Source organism: Stegodyphus dumicola, chromosome 6, assembly GCF_044657685.1.
Source record: "Stegodyphus dumicola isolate Sdum_Otavi_A_Nest chromosome 6, ASM4465768v1".
In the NCBI taxonomy this organism is placed as follows: Eukaryota; Metazoa; Arthropoda; class Arachnida; order Araneae; family Eresidae; genus Stegodyphus; species Stegodyphus dumicola.
Window position 1 is genome coordinate 223,799,292 of NC_140773.1, and position 20,448 is coordinate 223,819,739.

General features: G+C 30.9%; 1 protein-coding gene across 2 annotated transcripts in view; it reads left to right on the plus strand.

Annotated features, from left to right (window-relative positions):
* Window positions 1–20,448, plus strand: part of rad50 (DNA repair protein rad50) — a 100,881-nt gene that overhangs the window by 65,798 nt on the left and 14,635 nt on the right. For both annotated transcript variants that reach the window (XM_035364934.2, XM_035364935.2), the window contains exons 28-33: window positions 848–877; window positions 2,748–2,828; window positions 4,754–4,812; window positions 5,643–5,790; window positions 16,415–16,542; window positions 16,985–17,156. In XM_035364934.2, coding sequence (XP_035220825.2) covers window positions 848–877; window positions 2,748–2,828; window positions 4,754–4,812; window positions 5,643–5,790; window positions 16,415–16,542; window positions 16,985–17,156 — 618 coding nt within the window. The remainder of the gene's footprint in view (window positions 1–847; window positions 878–2,747; window positions 2,829–4,753; window positions 4,813–5,642; window positions 5,791–16,414; window positions 16,543–16,984; window positions 17,157–20,448) is intronic.

Here is a 20,448-nt window from a genome sequence, read left to right on the forward strand (position 1 = left end):
CTGCAGTGGTAAGCAAACTGAACAAAAACCTGTCTGAAATATGTTACCATCTGCTTCAAATATAGCTAATTTCCATGCATTCTTCCTTTGCAAAGTAGAAAGCCTATTGTGTTAAACCGCAACCGTGCTGTCTCAGATTGGTAGTGGTCACTTTTATGGGGGGGGGGGAGGAAAGTATGTTGTGCAGTGAAAGTGGAGTATTCACTTGCAGCGTTTGGACTAAACTTATATTAAGTGTTTGAGGACACTGAGTATACTTGGGCAAATCACTGTGTGATGGTTTTTATCATCACAAATCAGGAAAGTTAAGAACTGAAGAGCAAATCATGTGGAACTGTGAGTGTTTGTCATAAGGAAGTTTAGCTGTACTTATGAGAAAAAATTATGTATTTAATCTCATATTTCACTTGTTTTCTTTTATATCTTACATATTCTTATTTTTATGTTTGAATTTCATTTGTTTTATTCCATACGTGAGATATTTGAAAATTATATTCTTACAAAAGCAAATCACCGGAGAGTTATTTCATTTAGCTTTCCATCTTGCTTTTAATGTAGTATTTTAGTAATAGATATTATCCTTTTTTCTAATGCTTATGTTTATCCATGCTTTGACATTTTCGTGTATTTTATTCAGTATTTCATGTATAGTTTCAATTATCATATATTTGCAAAATTAAATTTTGTATGTTATTTTTTCTGATTCATATTCTACATATAAGTTTTTTTTCATCATTTTTGCATATACTTATTGTGTGATATTTCTAATTTTCAAAATACCTAAATATTAACAAAGAAGTACACTTTGTGCCTATAACTTTTTGATAAAGCTGTTTCATTTTTTCAGGAAGCTAAGTCAACTGTGACATCTTTAGAAGTAAGAATTATTATTACTTTTTAAATGTAATTATAGTCATGCCTTTAAAATAGTTATGATTCCTGTGCTTACTTTTTCATAAAAATTTGCAGTTTCATAGGTCTGAAAGGAATTTTCCCTGATAAGCTATGATCATTAGGTTTATTGATGCAGGAGAAGGAAAAATATATGCCCTCACAAGGATTCGAACATTGGAGCTTTCGACTGCTAACTGGATGTGCTATCCAATTACACCACGAAGGCACATAGAAGGGAGGGAGAAAATACCTTGTAAAGCAGCTAAATCAGTACTCTAATTATTTACATGAAAACAGAGAAAACTTTTATGTTATAGTTTATTAGTATAAAGTTCATCAGTCAGAACAATCTTATGATTCAAATGCTTTTAAAAAGGAAGTACTCTTTTAATAAAGTGCTTGATAACTTTTAAAAGTAATAAACAACCTTGAATAGTGTTTGAAATTTCACTGCATTGGGAGCTTAAAATAATCATTTCTGCTAAAAAATCAGCAATGAATTTCCTCCATGTTTACTTGCAGAAAATTTTGATTATCATTAACTAAGCTAAGTTAGGTGTAAGGCTTTCATTAATAGTGGTTGACAGCAATAAATGCATTACAGAGCTGCCAGTTTTGCTGGTTTTTCATCACATCTCTGTGTAGGTTACCAAATCTCTCAATTTTTAATTTTTAGTTTTTATTAATGAAAATGTTTTTCAGCAGTAAATGAAATTTTTAGAATTAATAAAATCTAAATTAGTAAATTTCATCCCCCATCTCTAATGATTTTCAGAATATTTTTTCTTATTAAACTTTATTTCCTCTGAATTTTTTCTTATTACAATTTATTGATTCTTCTCTTATTATATTTCATTTGATCTGAGCACTATGAATCTATTGTAAATGTTTGTAAATCTTTATATGAAGATTCAAGCAAAGTTTAATTAATTAATATTTGTATTTAGTTTTGTGTACTTCAATATATGGTACATTACTTAACTTTGCCATACAAATGCTATATACATTAATTATTAATTTTATTTTCATCATATTTAAAAGCACTTTTATAAACAAATTTTTTTTTTTTTCCCTACTCAAGATTTTCTCAGTCTTTTATAAGAAAATTTTAAAAGGAAATCATCCAAAAAAACATAAAATTTAGAATATCTAATAGTAATATATTTTACATCACAGTTGTATTATAAATAATTGAATAACCTGAATCCTGCGTTATAACCAAGTATACCTTATAAAGTCAGTCTGGAGTTCCTTTGAATAGCTGTATAGGGTGAAAACCTCCCAGTTTTTAAAATTTCAAGGTTGGCCATTAATAGTTCATTTGTGGTTTTCAGTATTTGATATATCTTAATGAAAAAAGAGTTTTTTTTAAATATATTTTACATGAATTTTCCTCATTTCTAAAGTTTTTTTTTTTATTTTATTTAACTATTTTTTTTTTTTTTTTTAGAATTATCTTAGTGACACTTGTTACAGTATATTTTCTTTGAAAAAAAAAAGTGCTTTATGAGTGGGAATAATAATAATCTGTTAGAGACAGAACGAATAAGTTTACTTTATTTAGACATTTTTGTACATTTTCATGCATCATTTATGTTTTGAAGATGTACTTTTAAAATAATTTCTTGAAGCAGACAAATGTTCATAACTGTTTGAAGGAATATTTAATTTTTAAGTATGGGATTTGAATGCATTTGGGAATTAAGATTTATATCGTAATTACCAAATTAAATTTAACAGCTCTTTGTCAAATTCTTCTTAAACACTAATTTATTTTGTTATTCAGTACTTCAGTTTATTATCAAGTCAATTGATATAAATACATCTGCTTAATTGTTACAAATCTTTTACAGACTCAATTAAATAAATTAAATAAAGAGAAAGAAGCTGCTTTGAAAGTGAAAGAACAGGAACTTGAAGTAATCAGATCAAAGGTAAGAATTTTATTTATAATTTTCTCAAGTGTCATCTATCTAAACTCCTGATATCCAAATTTCAATTGTCTGAATTATTTATTTTAACTTTTTGGATAAATAGAATTAAGCTTGCAGTTAATTTATTGAGAAGTTCATTGATTTTATTAATATAAATATATAGATAAAGTATTGTACACATTTTTAGAAGCTAATAAATTAATTTAGAAGAATGTGGATGACATAAATTGGCCTTAAATATATATACATAACTTAGCACATTAATGGAGTAATAGTGTCTTGTGAGTACCTCCATGAGACATTATATAACTGTAGCAAGTGCTTAAAAATAGATAAAATAAAGGTAGTGATAGTACAAACTCTTTAATCCGGATGTCCATAATCCAGAATGATCTATAATCAGGGCCTCAAAGCTACAAACTTTCTGCGCATGCATGCGCATATGTGTTTTCGTATGCGCGTTTAATGTATAACGGATGGTATAAGCTAGGCTAAAATTATCTAATTATCTATTTCAGTTAATGTTGCAGATTGCGTTGTTCCTTAATCTTCTAATTGGAGCCAGCTTATTATGTTTTGCAGACTGTTAGAGCAATTTTATAAAAGTAAGCTTGAACTTTCGATTATGTCAAAAAGAGTTTCCAATTCTGGAGCTGCCAAAGGATCTACAAAGCGAAAGCATGTTTCGATGTACCGCTTCTGATAGCGAAGAAAGTGATAGAGAGGGTCATTGGAAACGAAAAAATTTCGATTGACAATTTAGTCAGTATTCTCGACACAGCAATTACAGGGCTTGAACAGTGGAACTGAACGAGAAATTATGTCTGTTTATAGAATTAAAGAGAAAGTATTAGCACAAAAAACAAAGCAACTTAAACAACTTACATTGAAAGAAATGTTTAATAAAGTAAACAAATAAATATTAAGCTTTTTTTTGTAAATTATGATACCCTTTAGATCATAATTGCTCTTTATTTCATAAATTACGGTTTCATATTTTTAATTTTATAATTTCTGCATGCCATCTTACCAGATTTAAATTGATGATCTACAACCCAGAAAAACCCCTAATCCGGAATCACCGAAGTCCTGACGAGTCCGGATTAAAGACTTTGTACTGTATTAGGTTAATTTCTTCTTTATGTAACCAGTTTTTTCAGAGTAACTGCTGTCAGTTGATTTCAACTAGCATTTTGATGTGTTCTTTTTGGTATGCATTTTTATAGGTAAAAATAAGATCTTATAAAATTTTAAAATACTTACATACTATCCTGTATACTATTAATACTTGCATGTTAGTATGTGAAAGTTGGCTACCATCGAACAATGAAAGTTAGCAAAGCTTTTACAATGGTGCACTAGTCATTTGCGTTACATGGAATTTTGTGTGTGTCCACTGATGCTCATTTTTTGATGGTTGGATCCCATAACTTTGAAAATAATCCTCTCCTTGATATTTTGTAGAAAGCAGGTTCCAAATTTTAATCTCCTTTTTTTTTTTTTTTTTTTTTTAAATTCAAAATGTAAGGGGGGAAGCAATAAAAGTTAATTTATATCCTTATTCATAAAAATAAAATGTGGTCTTTTGGGAATAAATTGGAATTATCTTAGATGAATGCACAAATATTGAGTATGTTATTAGCTTATTTCTTATTCAGAACTTAAATCATGCTGCTTGGTGCCAGGTTCACAACTGACGGGATAATACATACCAATTTTTAAAATATCGCAAAAACTAACTGTATACTCTGCTCTGAAATAAAATATAAAAAGCCTCACTTCCTGATAGTAAATATAAATTTTATCTAAATAGTAACTATAGTGCAGTTATATGAATATAATGTAGCTCCAGCTGGTCTGAATATCTAGAATCCTGTGGTATAATGCTGATAAATGATAATATTTTAAAATTGGTATTTTAATAGATTAAAGAAGAGGATAAAGAAATGGAGGTTCTTGAAGATATATCAAGAGAAATACAAAAGTAAGAAGCTTTGCATTTTAAAATTTATCTGATCGGTACAGTGCATTGATTTTTTTGGTCAACTGTTGTATATTAAAAATTTGCATTAAAATACATTTTTATAGTAATTTATTTCATTTAAGTTTAATGCTATTCTGACAAAATACGATATATTTTCAAACTTATTTTTTTGGAAATTATTGGCTGAGTCTAATGTAGTACATTATAGAATAATAAGCCAAATAAATACTATAAATACTAATAACATTGTACGTATTATCCTATGATTTCTGATATTCCTAACACTGAAAAGGTGGCAAAGGTTGGAAAGAAGCTCTCTTCAGATGTTAAATTAAAATATATTACGTGATTGTAGTCTAAAACGGATGACATAAAACAGCCTATTTCATGTGATTAAATCTTTTAAAAAGCACAACAAAAATCTGTCGGATATGAAAGTAGCAACCTTCATATTTGATACATTATAGCCAATCGGAGGTTGAAAAAAAAATAGCCTATGTACGGACATTTATGCAGATTCTTCATTATTTAATTTCTTTAAATATAATACAGGGCTCTAATATTTGGTGGCAACAATTTGAAAAGTGAACCGATATAGTGAATCAATGCAAAATGGCATTACAAAATTAATAGTCCTTCTGGTGCACATTGCCCCTTTGGACTAACAACAACAATCACAAAAAAAAGGGGGGATATGATTTTCTTTCCTTCTGAAAAATTGCTTTTATGTGTATTTCAATATAATATGCATTCCAATGTAATGTCTTTTTGGGAAAAACGTTCTATTTCATTACTTTAAGATATACTGAAGTTTTCATTTATATTTGCAGATACATCAAGGGGAATAGAGAAAGAAAATTAGTGGAGCACCAAGATAAATTAGGCAATATATCAAGCGAAATAGATAAGAAAAAAGAAGCAATAAACAAATGCTCTCTTGAGGAAAAGATGTTAAATGAAGATATAGCCTCTCAGAAAGTAAATCTTATCATTTGTACCTAGGAATTTTCTATAAAAATTCGGCAAATTTTAATACAATTTTAATTTCTTTAGTAATGAAGCTGTTTAAAAATATCTGATTAATTATACGAGTTTTCAATATTATTACTTTTTAAAAATCTTTATTAATGTACCCTTTTAGGATGCAGATTTGGTACAATAGCTGTAAGTGTTCAATAATTAAAAAGCTAAATTCTGTCTTAATTACAAAAAGCCCTTTCTTTTACATTTTTATAATCATTTTGACTAAAAATGTTAATTTTTTAATTAGAAACACCTTTTTTAAGTTTATAATTTATATATGTTTAATTTGTAAATTTAGTACACAGATTTTATCACTAGATTTCTACAATTGTGTACTTTATTGTTCGTTTTTATAATTATCTAATCATTACCATAATATTAAAGAAGTAAAAAAAAATAAGAGATCAGTATTTGATATATGTATAAATAATGAGGTAATATGTATTACTGATCCTTTCAGGTTTCAATTTTTTATGATCTGTTTAATAACTTACCTTCTTAGATTTCAGTTTTTTAAGGTGCATTTTAATAACTGTATTGTCCTTTTTCTGTGAAAATACTGAGCAGACATATAATTTATTGAATGAAGATTAAAAAAGTAAAGCTACAATTAAAGTGTGATGGGTTTGTTGAAGTTGCATCCTTTTTATATATAGAGTTTTCAAATCCTAACCATCACTTAGTGTCAGTCCTTGAAGAAAGGGGCAAGACAGAAGGAACAAACAGAACGAAGGTGTTTAGATGAAAGAGTAGTTTTATTGACATCCAAAAAATTATTAATTTTAAAAAGTCGCGATTCACTAGGGCTAGATGGAGTTCAAATATTAGTTTTCTGAACACTAGAAAGATGGGTGTTTTTCCGTTACTGAAAAGTTTTAAGACATTATTTTGATGGGCTGAATTAAAATCAAGAATGCAATATATGTAACATATATTTATAAACAATGGTTCGTTATTCTAAATATAGATTTATGTCTCACCAAAACGTAACTAATATATTGGGATATTTTTTTTTTAATTTTTTTTTTTAGCCTGTAATTAGATCCAAGAACACATTTTAAGTAAAAGTAAAATGACATTGGCGCTGTTGCTTTAGCTAAGTACATAAAAATTCATGAATTCATGAAATTGCATATAGTTAATGCAGATAATATTACAGATTTAATGTAGACAATATTATAAATTTGTAAATAAAGTTAGAAATCATAACAAAATATATACAAATAGCACAGTGTTGCCAATAGGAGAGAAACTGCATTCAGCTTTCTGTTTTTCATTTGTCATGTTTTAATAAATGATATTTTTTACAAGTCTTATTGTATCACCATTATTTATATTTCTTACATTTGAAAACTGGACTGACATTTACATTAAGAGTGATCACTTAACTAGTTTATTTGTTACAAGAAGAGCTGTGCATAGGCCATATGTAACGATTTTTGATTTATATATGACTGAGGAAAATACTGCCATTGGAGTCATTGGACATTCTTCCAAGCAAGAGTCATTTTACTTTATTTCAAACTAATTTGGTGATAATCTTCGTGCCATTATGATAGGGGTCATGGAAAGTGCGGATTAAACTTAATAGTTGAAACTAAGATACTGACATTGATTTATGTTTATGGGTAATGATTTACATTTATGGGTAAACTGAATTTGCTGGGGAACTGCTTCATTGATTCTGTACTGTTTTCCATTAACCTGAATTTTAATCCTTACTGCAATTTCTGCTGTATTAAATACCATTAATATTCAGATGGATTCAAGTTGATCATGACAAGCATTTCAAAGTCTATGAACTGAATTTGGAAAGTATGGCGGTTGTCTAGAACCTGTTCTTGCAAATCTAATGCACAAAAGACTATTAGAATAGCATCAAATGTCTGTAAATGAAATATATTGCATTACTTTTCTTGCTTGGTTTCCTATATAAAGTTTGCCCTGTTCCATTTCTCATTACAATGTTTATCGAGGCATAGTGCAAGTTTTTGTCTTGCTGTATCCAAATTTAATTTCCCGTAGAACCGTACAGTTGCTCTCAGGTAAGGTTATTCATGTAATAGCAACAGTTATTGCTGGATAGATTTAGCAAATCGGCATCTAAGTTTAATTATGGGCTAAGCCTGGAATATGAAGAAATGCGACAAGATATGATTTTCTGAGTTATTCTTAAATTATTTAATCCAAACAAAAAGTTTGAATTTTGATGTGGAGGAATAAGACAGTCTAAACAATAAAAAGCTACCTATAAAATAACTTATATCTGAAACTGTGAAAATCCCCAATGCAAGTAAATACCAGTAGTAAATATGATATCCCAAATATCTAGTTATAAAAATCATCCTGTTCAAATAATTCTGGATCTTAAAGCATGATTAGATCTTTTAAAGATGATAGATGAATATAATGTAAACACAACATATTAATTTTTTTTTAAAAATGTATTTTCCCGATTGGCAACAACATTTTTTTTCAGAACGATAATATTTTTGAACTGTAAGTTTTTGAGCAGTAATGTTGACGGTAATGTTTCTGAATAAAGCAAGTAACTAACAATTAATGTTTGACGGAATGTGTTTTTAGTAAAGGAACTAATTAAATGCTAACATTTCAGAAGTGGGATAAACTAGAATTATTATCTAGATTTAACAACGTATTGCCTTAACGTATGCTAAGCCTAAACTGAATGTGGAAACTCGCCAAAACTGAAAGTAGAAAGGTACGTGAATTTATAAACTGTTTATGTTATGTCTAAGTATTAAACGGAAAGAACTTAAGTATAATTATTGTATTAGTATTTGAAAATTGAAGTCTAAGATGGCTTATTTGGCAAGAGGCAAAAAATGTGATTTAAAAGAACTTGCTTTGGAACTTGATGTAGATGTCACTTCTGATATTAAAATTGTAGGCTTAAGAGATATGATTTTGAATAGTAAGAATTATAACGGAGACTTTACTAAACAAATGCTAGATAGAATTATAAATGATCGTTTAGACAGGGAAAAGTTAGAAATTTTACAAAAAGATAAGCAAAGAGCATTTGAAATGGAAATTATGGAAAAAGATAAGCAAAAAACTTTTGAACTAGAAAAATTGAAAATAGAAGCGGAAATCAGAAGTAGTAATGTAAATGATTCTGTTTCTTCTAATGTTAGTAGAAGTAATATTTGTGATATGAGTAAATTAATGCATAAGTATGATTTGAATGAAGGTGATATAAGTTTTTATTTAGTTTTATTTGAGAGACAGGTACAACGTATTGGGTTAGAAGAACAAAACTGGGTTTCTCAGCTGTTGGGTCTATTGCCTTATGAAATAACTCAATTAATTGCCCGTGAATCAGAACAGAAAGCTAACGACTATAAGCACGTTAAACAACTGCTACTGAGAAAATTTAAGTTAAGCCCTGAACAGTTTCGGCAAAAGTTCGTTGATCATATTAAAACGTTGCGTAATACGTGGAAGGACTTCACGTTTGAATTAAAAAATTATTTTGAAGAGTGGCTTGCTGGATTAAATGTAACAGATTTTGACTCTTTAAAACAACTTATTATTACTGATCAATTAAAGAAGAGGGTCCCCGCTGCTATCCGAGACCATTTCATTGATGATTGGTCTAAATTCATTAATCCTGAAGAGTTGGCTGAAAAACTAGATGAATATGAAAATATTCGGGCAGGGATAAAAGTACTTCAAGTAGAAAATAAAACTTTTAGGCATAATTCTAAGCCCAAATCTGGTTCTAAATCTTATGAATGATCCTATAATCAGTATTCAAGACAAAGATATGTTAAAGATTCCATGCAGACAGATGGTAATTTCAAAGTGGGTTTTAAAAACAGTTTTGATAAGAAATACAATCTGAGAGATAAATTTTATAAAACAGACGAAAGGAAAAGGGAATATAATCCTGGTATCCGCAATGAAAAGGGTGAGCCGAAATGCTTCAATTGTAATGGTTATGGACATATAGCGATGGATTGTCCTCAGCCTAAAAAAGAAATTATTTGCAGGAAATGTAATGAAAAGGGTCATACTTTTAAAAAGTGTACGTCTAAGAATCCAGACTTGACAAATGTTAAAACTTATTTATCCGTGGACCAGAATTCAGGTGTTTCACCAGCTGTATATTTAAAGTATGCTCGCATCAATAATGGAGAAGAAATTACTGCAATCATAGATATGGGTTCTAGTTCGTGTTTATTGAAACAGTCTGCGGCTAAGACACTGAATCTTATTGTAAAACCTGATGTGGAGGAATTGTTTGGCTTTGGGAACCAGAATAAACCAGCCGCTAGAACATTGGGTAAAGTAACTGTTAACTTAGAGATTGACAATGTGGAAGGAAAGGACATAACAGTTCTAATTGTAGGAGATGAAACGCAACCATGTGACTTATTAGTTGGTCGAACATGGATTGATTTACCGCATATTGCATATGCCAAGATAGGTAATATCTTGCACATACGCTATGCTAATGACTGCCCATTTTCACAGTTGCAAAATGATAGGAACACTCCGCGAATTAAACTGAAGGCTTCCCAAGAAACTCAAATCGAAAGTAATATGGTTAATTTCGTGAAAGTTAAAACTGATGAAATAAATAACGGTTATGTTGTTCAGATCAGAAAACTGAAAATTCAAGTCAAAAGGAAATACTGATAATAAATGAAATTAAAAAGTTTAAGAGACCGATTACTTTAGAAGAAATTAAAGTTAATAACAATATTACGCCAGAGAGAAAACAGGAAGTTTTACATTTGATAAATGAGTATCGAGATTGTTTTGCATTAAATATGGAGGAATTAGGGTGTACAAACTTAACAAAAATGGATATTAAAGAAATTGAAGGGAGTAAGCCTATTTGCATGAAGTCGTATAAAACCAATGCCGAAGAGCGTGCTTCTATAAAGAAGATAATAAATGAATGGAAGAAATATGGAATTGTTACTGAAACAAGATCTCCATATGCTAGTCCAGTTTTACTCATAAAGAAAAAACAGGTGAATTACGATTAGTGATAGATTGAATTCGCAAACTGTTAAAGATAAATTTCCACTCCCTAGGATAGATGATCTCCTTGAATGTCTTAGTGAGTGTAAAGTTTTCACTACATTGGACTTAGCTCATGGATATTTGCAGATTCCTTTAACTGAAGAAGCGAAACTGAAAACAGCTTTCATCACTCCAGATGATACTGGTCACTTTGAACGTATGATCTTTGGGTTAGCTAATGCACCTGCAGAATTTCAGAGACTTATGAATCAAGTTTTAGGTCCATTGCTTAATAAAGAAGTATTGTGCTATTTGGACGACATATTAATTCCGGCTAAATCTTGGGAAGAAATGATGGAAAAACTTAGGAAAGTGTTTGATAGATTGAGAGAAGCAATGCTGACATTGAAACTGACAAAATGCGAATTTGGAAAAGATGAAGTTGAGTATTTGGGATTTCTAATAAAATCAAATGGTATGCAACCTGGACCAAGAAAAGTACGAGCCATATTAAACTTTCCTAAACCAACAAATGAACATGAAGTTAAACAATTTTTAGGTCTTACAAGTTTCTTTAGAAGGTTTGTACCGAAATACGCAGAGAAAGCTGAGCCGCTAACGAGACTGACGAGGAAGGATGAAACATTTCGTTGGAACGAAGATCAGCAAGAAGCATTCAGTACTTTAAAGGATCATTTAACTAATAAACCAATACTAGCATTATATAATTCCGAAGCAGAGACTGAAGTGCACACAGACGTGAGCAACAAAGGACTGGCAGGAATGCTGTTGCAAAAAGGTAAAGATAGAAAGTGGCATTTAGTTTATTGTGTAAGTAAAGGGACAACAGAAACAGAAAAGAATTATCATTCAAGCAAATTAGAATTAATGGCTATAGTTTGGACTTTGACACGACTTTGACAATTTTTAATTGGAATCTGATTTACGGTAATTACAGACTGCCAAGCTTTAGTTTATTTAAACGCAAAGAAAACTTCAAATCCTCAGATAGCAAGGTAGAGTAATCTGATCCAGGAATACAATCTTGAAATAAAGCACAGGCAAGGTAAAAAAATGAGTCACATAGATGCATTGAGCCAATCGCCAGTTCATCAGCCAGAAGAAACTTTAGACTCTATAATTGAAAACAACTTGGAAGTTTGTTTAACGCTAACGATAGATGAACAAATTCTTATGATTCAGCATTCAGATCCAGAATTATGCAAATTAATAGACATTTTAAAGAAAAAGATAAATGATAGAATGAATGTAGAGAAATATGTAACTGAAAGTTACGTCTTGAAGAATAATCGATTGTTTCGTAAAGTGAAAGATCAGGAAAAGGAGAAATTGTTATATGTCATACCTAAATCGATGAGAAAAGGTATTGTAGTAAAATTTCACGATCTTTTGGGACATTTTTCAGCAGATAGAACTGTTGCCAAAATCAAGGAATCATACTGGTTTAAAGGGATGAAACGATATGTTATGCGTCACATTTCGATGTGTTTCGAATGCCTAGTAAATAAAATGCCTAGTGGTAAGAAACAAGGAGTACTGCATCCAATTAGACCTGGTAGAAGACCTTTTGCAATTGTACATATAGATCATTTAGGACCATTTGTAAAAAGTTCAAGAGGAAATACAGAATTATTTGTAATAATTGATAATTTTACGAGATTTACACGCTTATATCCTATGAAAAGTACTGCAACCAAGTATGTGTTAGTTGCATTGAAGAGTTTTGTAGATGATTTTGGGTTACCAGAAAAAATTATCAGCGATAGAGGAACATGTTTCACAGCGAAGGAATTTCGAGAGTACTGTCAAAATAATGGAATCAGTCATACACTCAATTCAACTCAACATCCAAGTGGTAATGGAATTGTGGAAAGAGCAAATCGAAGAATTTTGGCTACGATTAAAACGAGTATGGAAAATCCGAATCATAGAGACTGGGACAAAAAGATTAAGAAATGCAAAAGAAATTTAAACAATATGATAAATAAGACTACAAATAAAACTCCTTTCGAAATGCTTCACGGTTATTCACCAAAATTTAACGACGGATTGATGAGGATGATTACAGATGAAGACGCAAATGAATGGGAGAATTCAGTAATCTTACAAAATGAAGCTAGAAAGAGAATTAAAGATATGCAGATGAAAATGAAAGCAAATTATGACAAGAAGAAAAGTAATTCTTTAACATTTGAACGAGGAGAAATAGTAGTTATGAGAAGAGTACCTAAATCAACTGGAGAATCAACCAAAACACAACAAAAGTATCAAGGACCTTTGGTAGTTACAGAAGTTTTACCAAGTGATACCTATAGAGTGACTCAATTAGAAGAGAAGGTGAAAGGACATTTCTTTAGTACGACAGCTCATGTGAGCCAATTAAAGTCATGGTAGTGTCAAGCTGAATCAGAAGAAGACGATGATCATGGTGATGACATTAGTGTTACTAAGGATAACGATAACAACATGCCGCATATTACTAAAACTAGGACACGGAAAAAGAATAGAAAACGACGGTGAATCTATATGACAACTAAAGACTTTCGAACTATAAACATTAATATTACAGATTTAATTTTTTTAAATATAAGTTCTTAATGTTCCGAGGTCGTAACTAAGTCAGGATGCCCGAATGTAAACGCAACGTATTAATTTTTTTTAAAAATGTATTTTCCCGATTGGCAACAACAGTTTTTTTCAGAACGATAATATTTTTGAACTGTAAGTTTTTGAGCAGTAATGTTGACGGTAATGTTTCTGAATCAGAACGATAATATTTTTGAACTGTAAGTTTTTTAGCAGTAATGTTGACGGTAATGTTTCTGAATAAAGCAAGTAACTAACAATTAATGTTTGACGGAATGTGTTTTTAGTAAAGGAACTAATTAAATGCTAACAATAGTTTAGTTTATTTATATTTAATTTTGATTGCATTAAGAATTTTTTTAATATTGGCAGTTTCTGTTGCTAAGTTAACCTTAGCGTTAGGGTAGAGCTATAGCAAGTATGGAAGCATTAAGTTTTCTGGAGGGAGGAAAGTAAAAATCGTCTGTGCACTCTCCATGATTTGAATAATGGTAAATTGAGGATTGTGCTTCATTAAAAGCAAGCAAATTAAATTTAAAAAAAAACTTGAAAATTAATGCAATGCTTTTTATAGTAACTTCAGTAGTACTACTTACATTACTTCAATGTTATATGCTGTTTACTTTTATAGTATTTTAAATCATTTATCATTACATATATTATTTTCCTGAATACCTAAAACTGTGATTGAAAAACTAAGATATTGTGATTTAAAATAGTTATATTTTTTTAATATAAAAATGAGGAAATATAATTAATTTAATAGAACGAATAAGAGTGCACATTTACCTCTTGCCTCAGATGAAAGTATATCCAAGCGTGGTTCGGTATAAGTATTTAACCTCTCTAAATCTAGACAAAATTCAGTCTTTAGTTTTTTTTTTTTTTTTTTTTTCTTTTATGAATACTTGGAAATTTTATTTTTATCCATGAAAAGTGATATGAGAAAACTGAAAATACACTGGTGTGCAAAAATTAAGGACGAGACGGTTTTTTCAATATAACTTTGTACAAAAGCTTTCCAAATCAACACATTTAATACCGTAAGATCCCCAATACGTAAGGACATGAGTAATGTAAGCAACACTTACTAAAAGAGAAATCAGATGGATAAAAAGAAGCTTTATTGAAAAAGTAGCACAGAGCGCAATGCGACTGAAGGCCAAAACATCCCTGTGATGGGTGTCCAGCAAGAAACATCCGGTCTTTAATAGGGGATAGGATCTCCCCTGACTGCTAGGCAGGTTTCACAGCGTCTGCCCATGCTGAGAATGAGGGTGTCAATGAGTTGTTGAGGCATTGCTGCCCATTCGTCTTGCAGCGCCAATCGAAGCTCCGGAATCGTTACTGGTGGTAAGGTACGAGCTGCCAAGCATCTACCTAAAAAATCCCATACATGCTCAATGGGATTGAGATCCGGAGATCGTGCCAGCCAATCCATACGTTCAATATCCTCACTCTCTAAGAGCTGTTCGGCAGCTACTGTGCGATGACATGGTGCATTGTCGTCCATGAAAAGGAACTGCGGACCCATAGCGCCTCTAAAAAGACGCACATATGGAAGAAGAATCTCGTTACAATAACGGGTCCCGTTGACTGAACCTGCGTCGAAGACGTGAAGGTCTGTACGACTACCAAGCATGATGCCTCCCTAAACGAGAACACCGCCGCCTCCATACCTGTCCCTTTCAATGATGTTCGAGGGATGATTGAGGCTTCCCCGCTCTCCAGATGAGTATGCGATGAGAATCGCTACTCAGACTGAATCTGCTCTCATCTGTAAAGAGTACTCGTCCCCATTCATTGTCTCTCCAATTCCGGTGTTCCCGGCACCACAGAGAACGCCTTCTCCGATGGGCAGGTGTTAGAGGTTAGAGGTACACACCATACAGGACGTCGTGCAAACAGACCACCACCGTGCAGTCTTCTGGCCACGGTAAAACGATATCGGTCATCCAGTCGCCTGTGTCGTGTGTCTAGCGATTTCTCTCACTGTCTGCCGCCTGTTTCTTCTGGCCTGTAAGGCAATATACCGGTCATCTGCGGGTGTGGTTCCTCGTGGACGACCACTACTAAACCCCCGGATAGCTGTTCCTGTAGTTTGAAATTGTCTCCAAAGTCGTGAAACGATGCTGTGAGCAATTCCGAACTCTGCAGCTGCACTTGTCACACTGCGGCCTTCCTCCAACTTCCCAATGATTCGACCTCGGGTAAAAGCATCCAGATGTCGTCTAACAGATTGATTATTCGCCATTTCTCGCTGAGGCAGCAACTCGGTGTGATTTTAACTGCTATACGGCGTGCAATCTCTTTGCCAGAAATACTGATCTTACACCGACAACATGCTTTATACTACTCAGACACTCCCTCATTACGTCTACCTGCATATCTGCACATGTCCTACCTTACATCACCTTACTTAATCTCCCGATTTGTCTTTCTGTCCGCTCTGCCTCTTCGTTCAGCTGATATGCTAATTTTTCGACTTCGTCCTTAATTTTTGCACACCAGTGTAGTTATACACCACCAACAGTAATGGGGGAAGAAGAGAATAAAAGCTTCTAGCAATAAATAACAAAAATTTATGGGAATAATTACTCAAAACTATACAAATGAAAAGGGTTGTAGGAAAAAAAAATAGAATATGAATTAAAAAAGAAAAAATAAATAAATAAAAATAAAAATAAAAAACACATTTTTAGAGTAAGCCAAAGGTATGCTAGTATGAAAAGGCAAGTTTTCTGAAGCCTGAAATTTCAAAATCAGAATAGAGATATTGCTTGAATGTTCTTAAAAAATTAGCCAAAAAAGCTCAAAGCAGTTTAAGTAATTGGATTTAATATGTGTATGCAATTCAGTGGATTTTAAAATAAGATTTATTTTTGCTTTTGTTTTAAAATAGTCCTTGTTTTAAAGTTTGGAAGTTTAGTGAGTTGTAAGCTGATATTTTACTTTGTGTATCATTTATTTGTAGCTGAAATACCGGGATTTAGAAGATAATATGAAACTTATAGAAATAATTGAGAAGATTGGCCAAATGAGGGAAAAATGCCAAACATTAAAAAGTAAAGTTGGAGATTGTGACATCAGATCTTTATTGAAGTTAGTATTTTACAATAAAATTTATTTCCTAAAATATTAATGTACTATTTTCTCTTTTTTAATGGGCTTTAATAGATATGCAGTGATTGCCTATTTATTACCTTATTTTTTTCCTCATTTTTGTCTTAATAATAGGTAACAAAATGGTCTTCACTAACAGCAATCTAAGGTTAAGTTTCCCCATAATTTTAAAATTGAAATTGGTTGTGTTTTTCCTCCATATAACATTATGCATTGCCAGAAGATGCCAATCTGTTCTGAACATTCTTTTTCTCTAATTTGAAGATTCTTAAACAAATAAGCCAATGAAACTGAATCTGTGGTTTGTGACATATATTATGTGTTAATAAATTAATAAGTAATGCAATTAAGAATTTTTGTGAATTGAATTTCTATTTAAAGAGTTGTTTGATTATTCTTACATAAAATTTAATTTTTGAAGCAATATAGATAAATTAACAAAAGATGTAAAGTTATTGACACGAGAGCATGATGAAGCTGTAGGACGAGAAAATGTTTTGAAAGAAAAAATCAGAGATTGGAAAAAACAGCTTGAAGATAGTATGTTCAAAGATGCTGAAAAAAAGCATAAAGACAAGTGCATTGAATTAAGGGTAACTATATAAATTTATATAATATGTACTGATGTTTTTAATGCTTTTGTGACAGGTTCTTCGCTCCTCTTTCTTTTTTTTTTCTTTTTTTTTTTTTTTTTTGGTTTATAAAGTTTTGCCATAAGAAGTACTGTTTTCTTGATTTCCTAGAGATTTATGTTGGTCTTTTTCTCATTCAGTTGACTTAGTTCATGGTGTTTTTTCATAATAATTCAACAATGAAATGTTAAATATATGTAAGACCTAAAATCATTTTAGGTCTTTTATTTCAAATAATGAATATTAAGGGGGAAAAAAAGGAAGAAATTAAGTTGTAGATTCCTCAATAAATTCAACTGTAAAATTAATTTTCTGTGAAGCTTTCAAATTTGAAAAAAGCAGTCTATATTAGAATTTGATTAATTGCAGAAATGATATATGTCAGTCACACGATATTCTTAAATATACACACACAACTTTAATGCTATCTTCTTTAATTTTCGTGATTAGTGTTGAAAATGAAAATTAAGTTTTTGTTTGAAAATTGTTTAATAATATGTGATGATTTATTTTGGAATGTAGAGCATACTAAAAACAGTAATTCTTATGGCAAATATCCTAAATTCTGACTGAATTATATGCAAAATTTCAGTGATTATTCATGTAGAATTTTGTGCACTAAAACCAAATAACTACACACATTTATTTATACATAAGCAAATGTAAAAATAAATAAATAAATGTGTATAATTAATAATGTACATTTATTATATAAATGTATTTTCTTACAGATAAATAAATATATGTAATTATTTTATACACATTTAATTATACATTATTTGTACAGGATTATATATAATTTATTTATACATTAACAAAAAATTGTTTGAAATATAACTGAAAAATATTCTAATTTATAATAAAACATTGTAAAAATAAATTCAGAATAATACAAAGTAAATAAAAAACAAGTATAACATGAATATGAAATTGCAAAAAATAGTGACATCATGTTTTAAAAATTGTTTAAAAATAGAGTTTCATTGTGACTTTGTAATAAATTTAATTACCACAACCCAAAAAAAAAAAAAAAAAAAAAAAAAGGTGCAATTTTATTTTTCAGTTTCTACTTTAACACCTGAAAACTGATTTAAATGTTTGCATTTGTGTTGCGGGAAACATGAAATATATTTGTTTTTATTGCTTGCGTGGGCAATGGTTAACCAGAAAGAAATACTGAAGATTTTAAAGCATGGGTAGAAAATGCTTCTGGTTCTATATTATTGTTTATAGAATTAATGCATAGATTTATACTAATTACTAATTGTTTTGTTGAAAAATGCTCGCATTTATTGTTATATTTGGCAGTGGTTCCTGTTTTTATTGGAATTGATTTCTGCAATTTTTACATGATGAAATCACAGTTACTTTCTACCAGACTTCTGTTAAAGAAAGGAGGATACCTAGTATCAAAATTGGCTTTAAATATTGGACTAAATTCACTTTGAAAGTGTTAAGTTTTATTGAAGATGTTTTATTATTTATTTATTATTTATTTCCTAACTCTTTTGAAGTTTAGAAACATATTTCTATCAAGCTTTATACATACATAAATAAAATTAGCTTTATATATACATAATAAATTTTGCATGTAAAAACATGCAAAACTTTTATTTGTTTATAAAACTAATAACTGACATTATCATGTAGTTTAAAATTTATTTAACTGATTTAGTTTTGTTCTTCAAAATACCAATAAATTGCTGTCGAACACTATAATTTACTAAGAAGGAAAATAGCTGGAAATGTTGAGGGTACTTAAAATATAATGTATTAATATACAGTAGGAAAAATATTCCCTTTCCTTACTTCATGTTATATGCCTTTAATGTTACTACTATATCAGTGAAACATGTTTATTATGCTGTTCATTAAAGGATAATGAGAAAAAATATGCTCACTAAGTTGCAACCAGTTTGCAAAGTTCACTAAGTTGTTCACTAAGCAACCAGTTCACTAATGTTGCAACCAGTTTGCTAATGTTGCAACCAGTGCCAATGCTGTAATTATTTATGTTAAATAAACAAATTGCACTTCCACATTCTTGTTAGTGCTGGAAATATGCAAATTTGGTGACTAACAATGGGGTGCGCAATGGACACATGTTGGAATTCCGGTTTGCAGTGTTGCTTAAATTGATTACGGTTTCTGAGAGGGATCAGTATCCTTTAAGTGAAGGTCAAAAGTGGTGAATAATTGGCAGAACCAAGGGATGTCAAACACAAATGGAGGTCGCCCAAGATTTGAATATCCCTCTAAGTGTCATATCAAGAGTTTGGAGCCACTTTTTAAGCACTTGATCAGTTGACAGCCTGGTCAAAAGGTGACCAAGAATAACGACTATATCAGAAGACCATTTTCTGTAGTTATAAGCTCAAAAAAACTGAGGAGCAACTACAAGAGATTTGTTTTTAGACCTTGAGGCTGCCACAGGAACTTGAATTAACCGTTCTACTGCTGTACGAAGGCTTAAGGAGGTTGGACTGTGCAAGAAAACCAGTGTTTTGTGTCCTACTCTATCCAGTTTCCACAGGGCCCATTTAAACTGGTGCCATCGTCATGTTCAGTGGAGCCAAGATGACTGGCCTCAAAATTGTTTGTTTACTAACAAGTATTTTTTACTGATGAGTCCAGATATAGTCTGAACAGTGACACTAGACGTGTTTTGATCAGAAGAGAGGAAAGAATGTGCAACTTGCCTTCCTTTGTCCATGAATATTCCATTTCTGCGAACACGGTTTAATGGTTTGGGGAGGAATCATGACAAATCCATTCTGAGCTCCATATCTTTCAGGGACGCTCTGTAACTGTGTGGTATTGGAATCCCAGGTTAGCTGTTAACCCTTTAACTGTCAAGTTATTTTGATGATTTGGGTACACAAATTGTCAAATTTTTTTATTGCAAAAATCAAATATTTAGTACAAAATAAAACATTCTTAAGTAGTTAAAAATTGATATTTTGAAGTACATGGGTAAACTTTTTAAAGTTTTGTAGCCACTGCGTATTTGCTTGAGGTGGCTGCCACTCAACATGGCAGTTGTAAAGTTCGCTTCTAGTGGAGCACTATTTTCTAATAATGAAAACAATTAATTATTTTCTAAAAAATAAATAAATATAAGTGAATACCTATTAGTAGTTCAGTAATTCAGTCATGTGTGGTACAACTGGAAACACTTTTCCAAGCACAAACCAACTCCACAATCACTACGCCAGAATCGGGATTCCTTCCTTATCTTTTCCCCATTTTTATC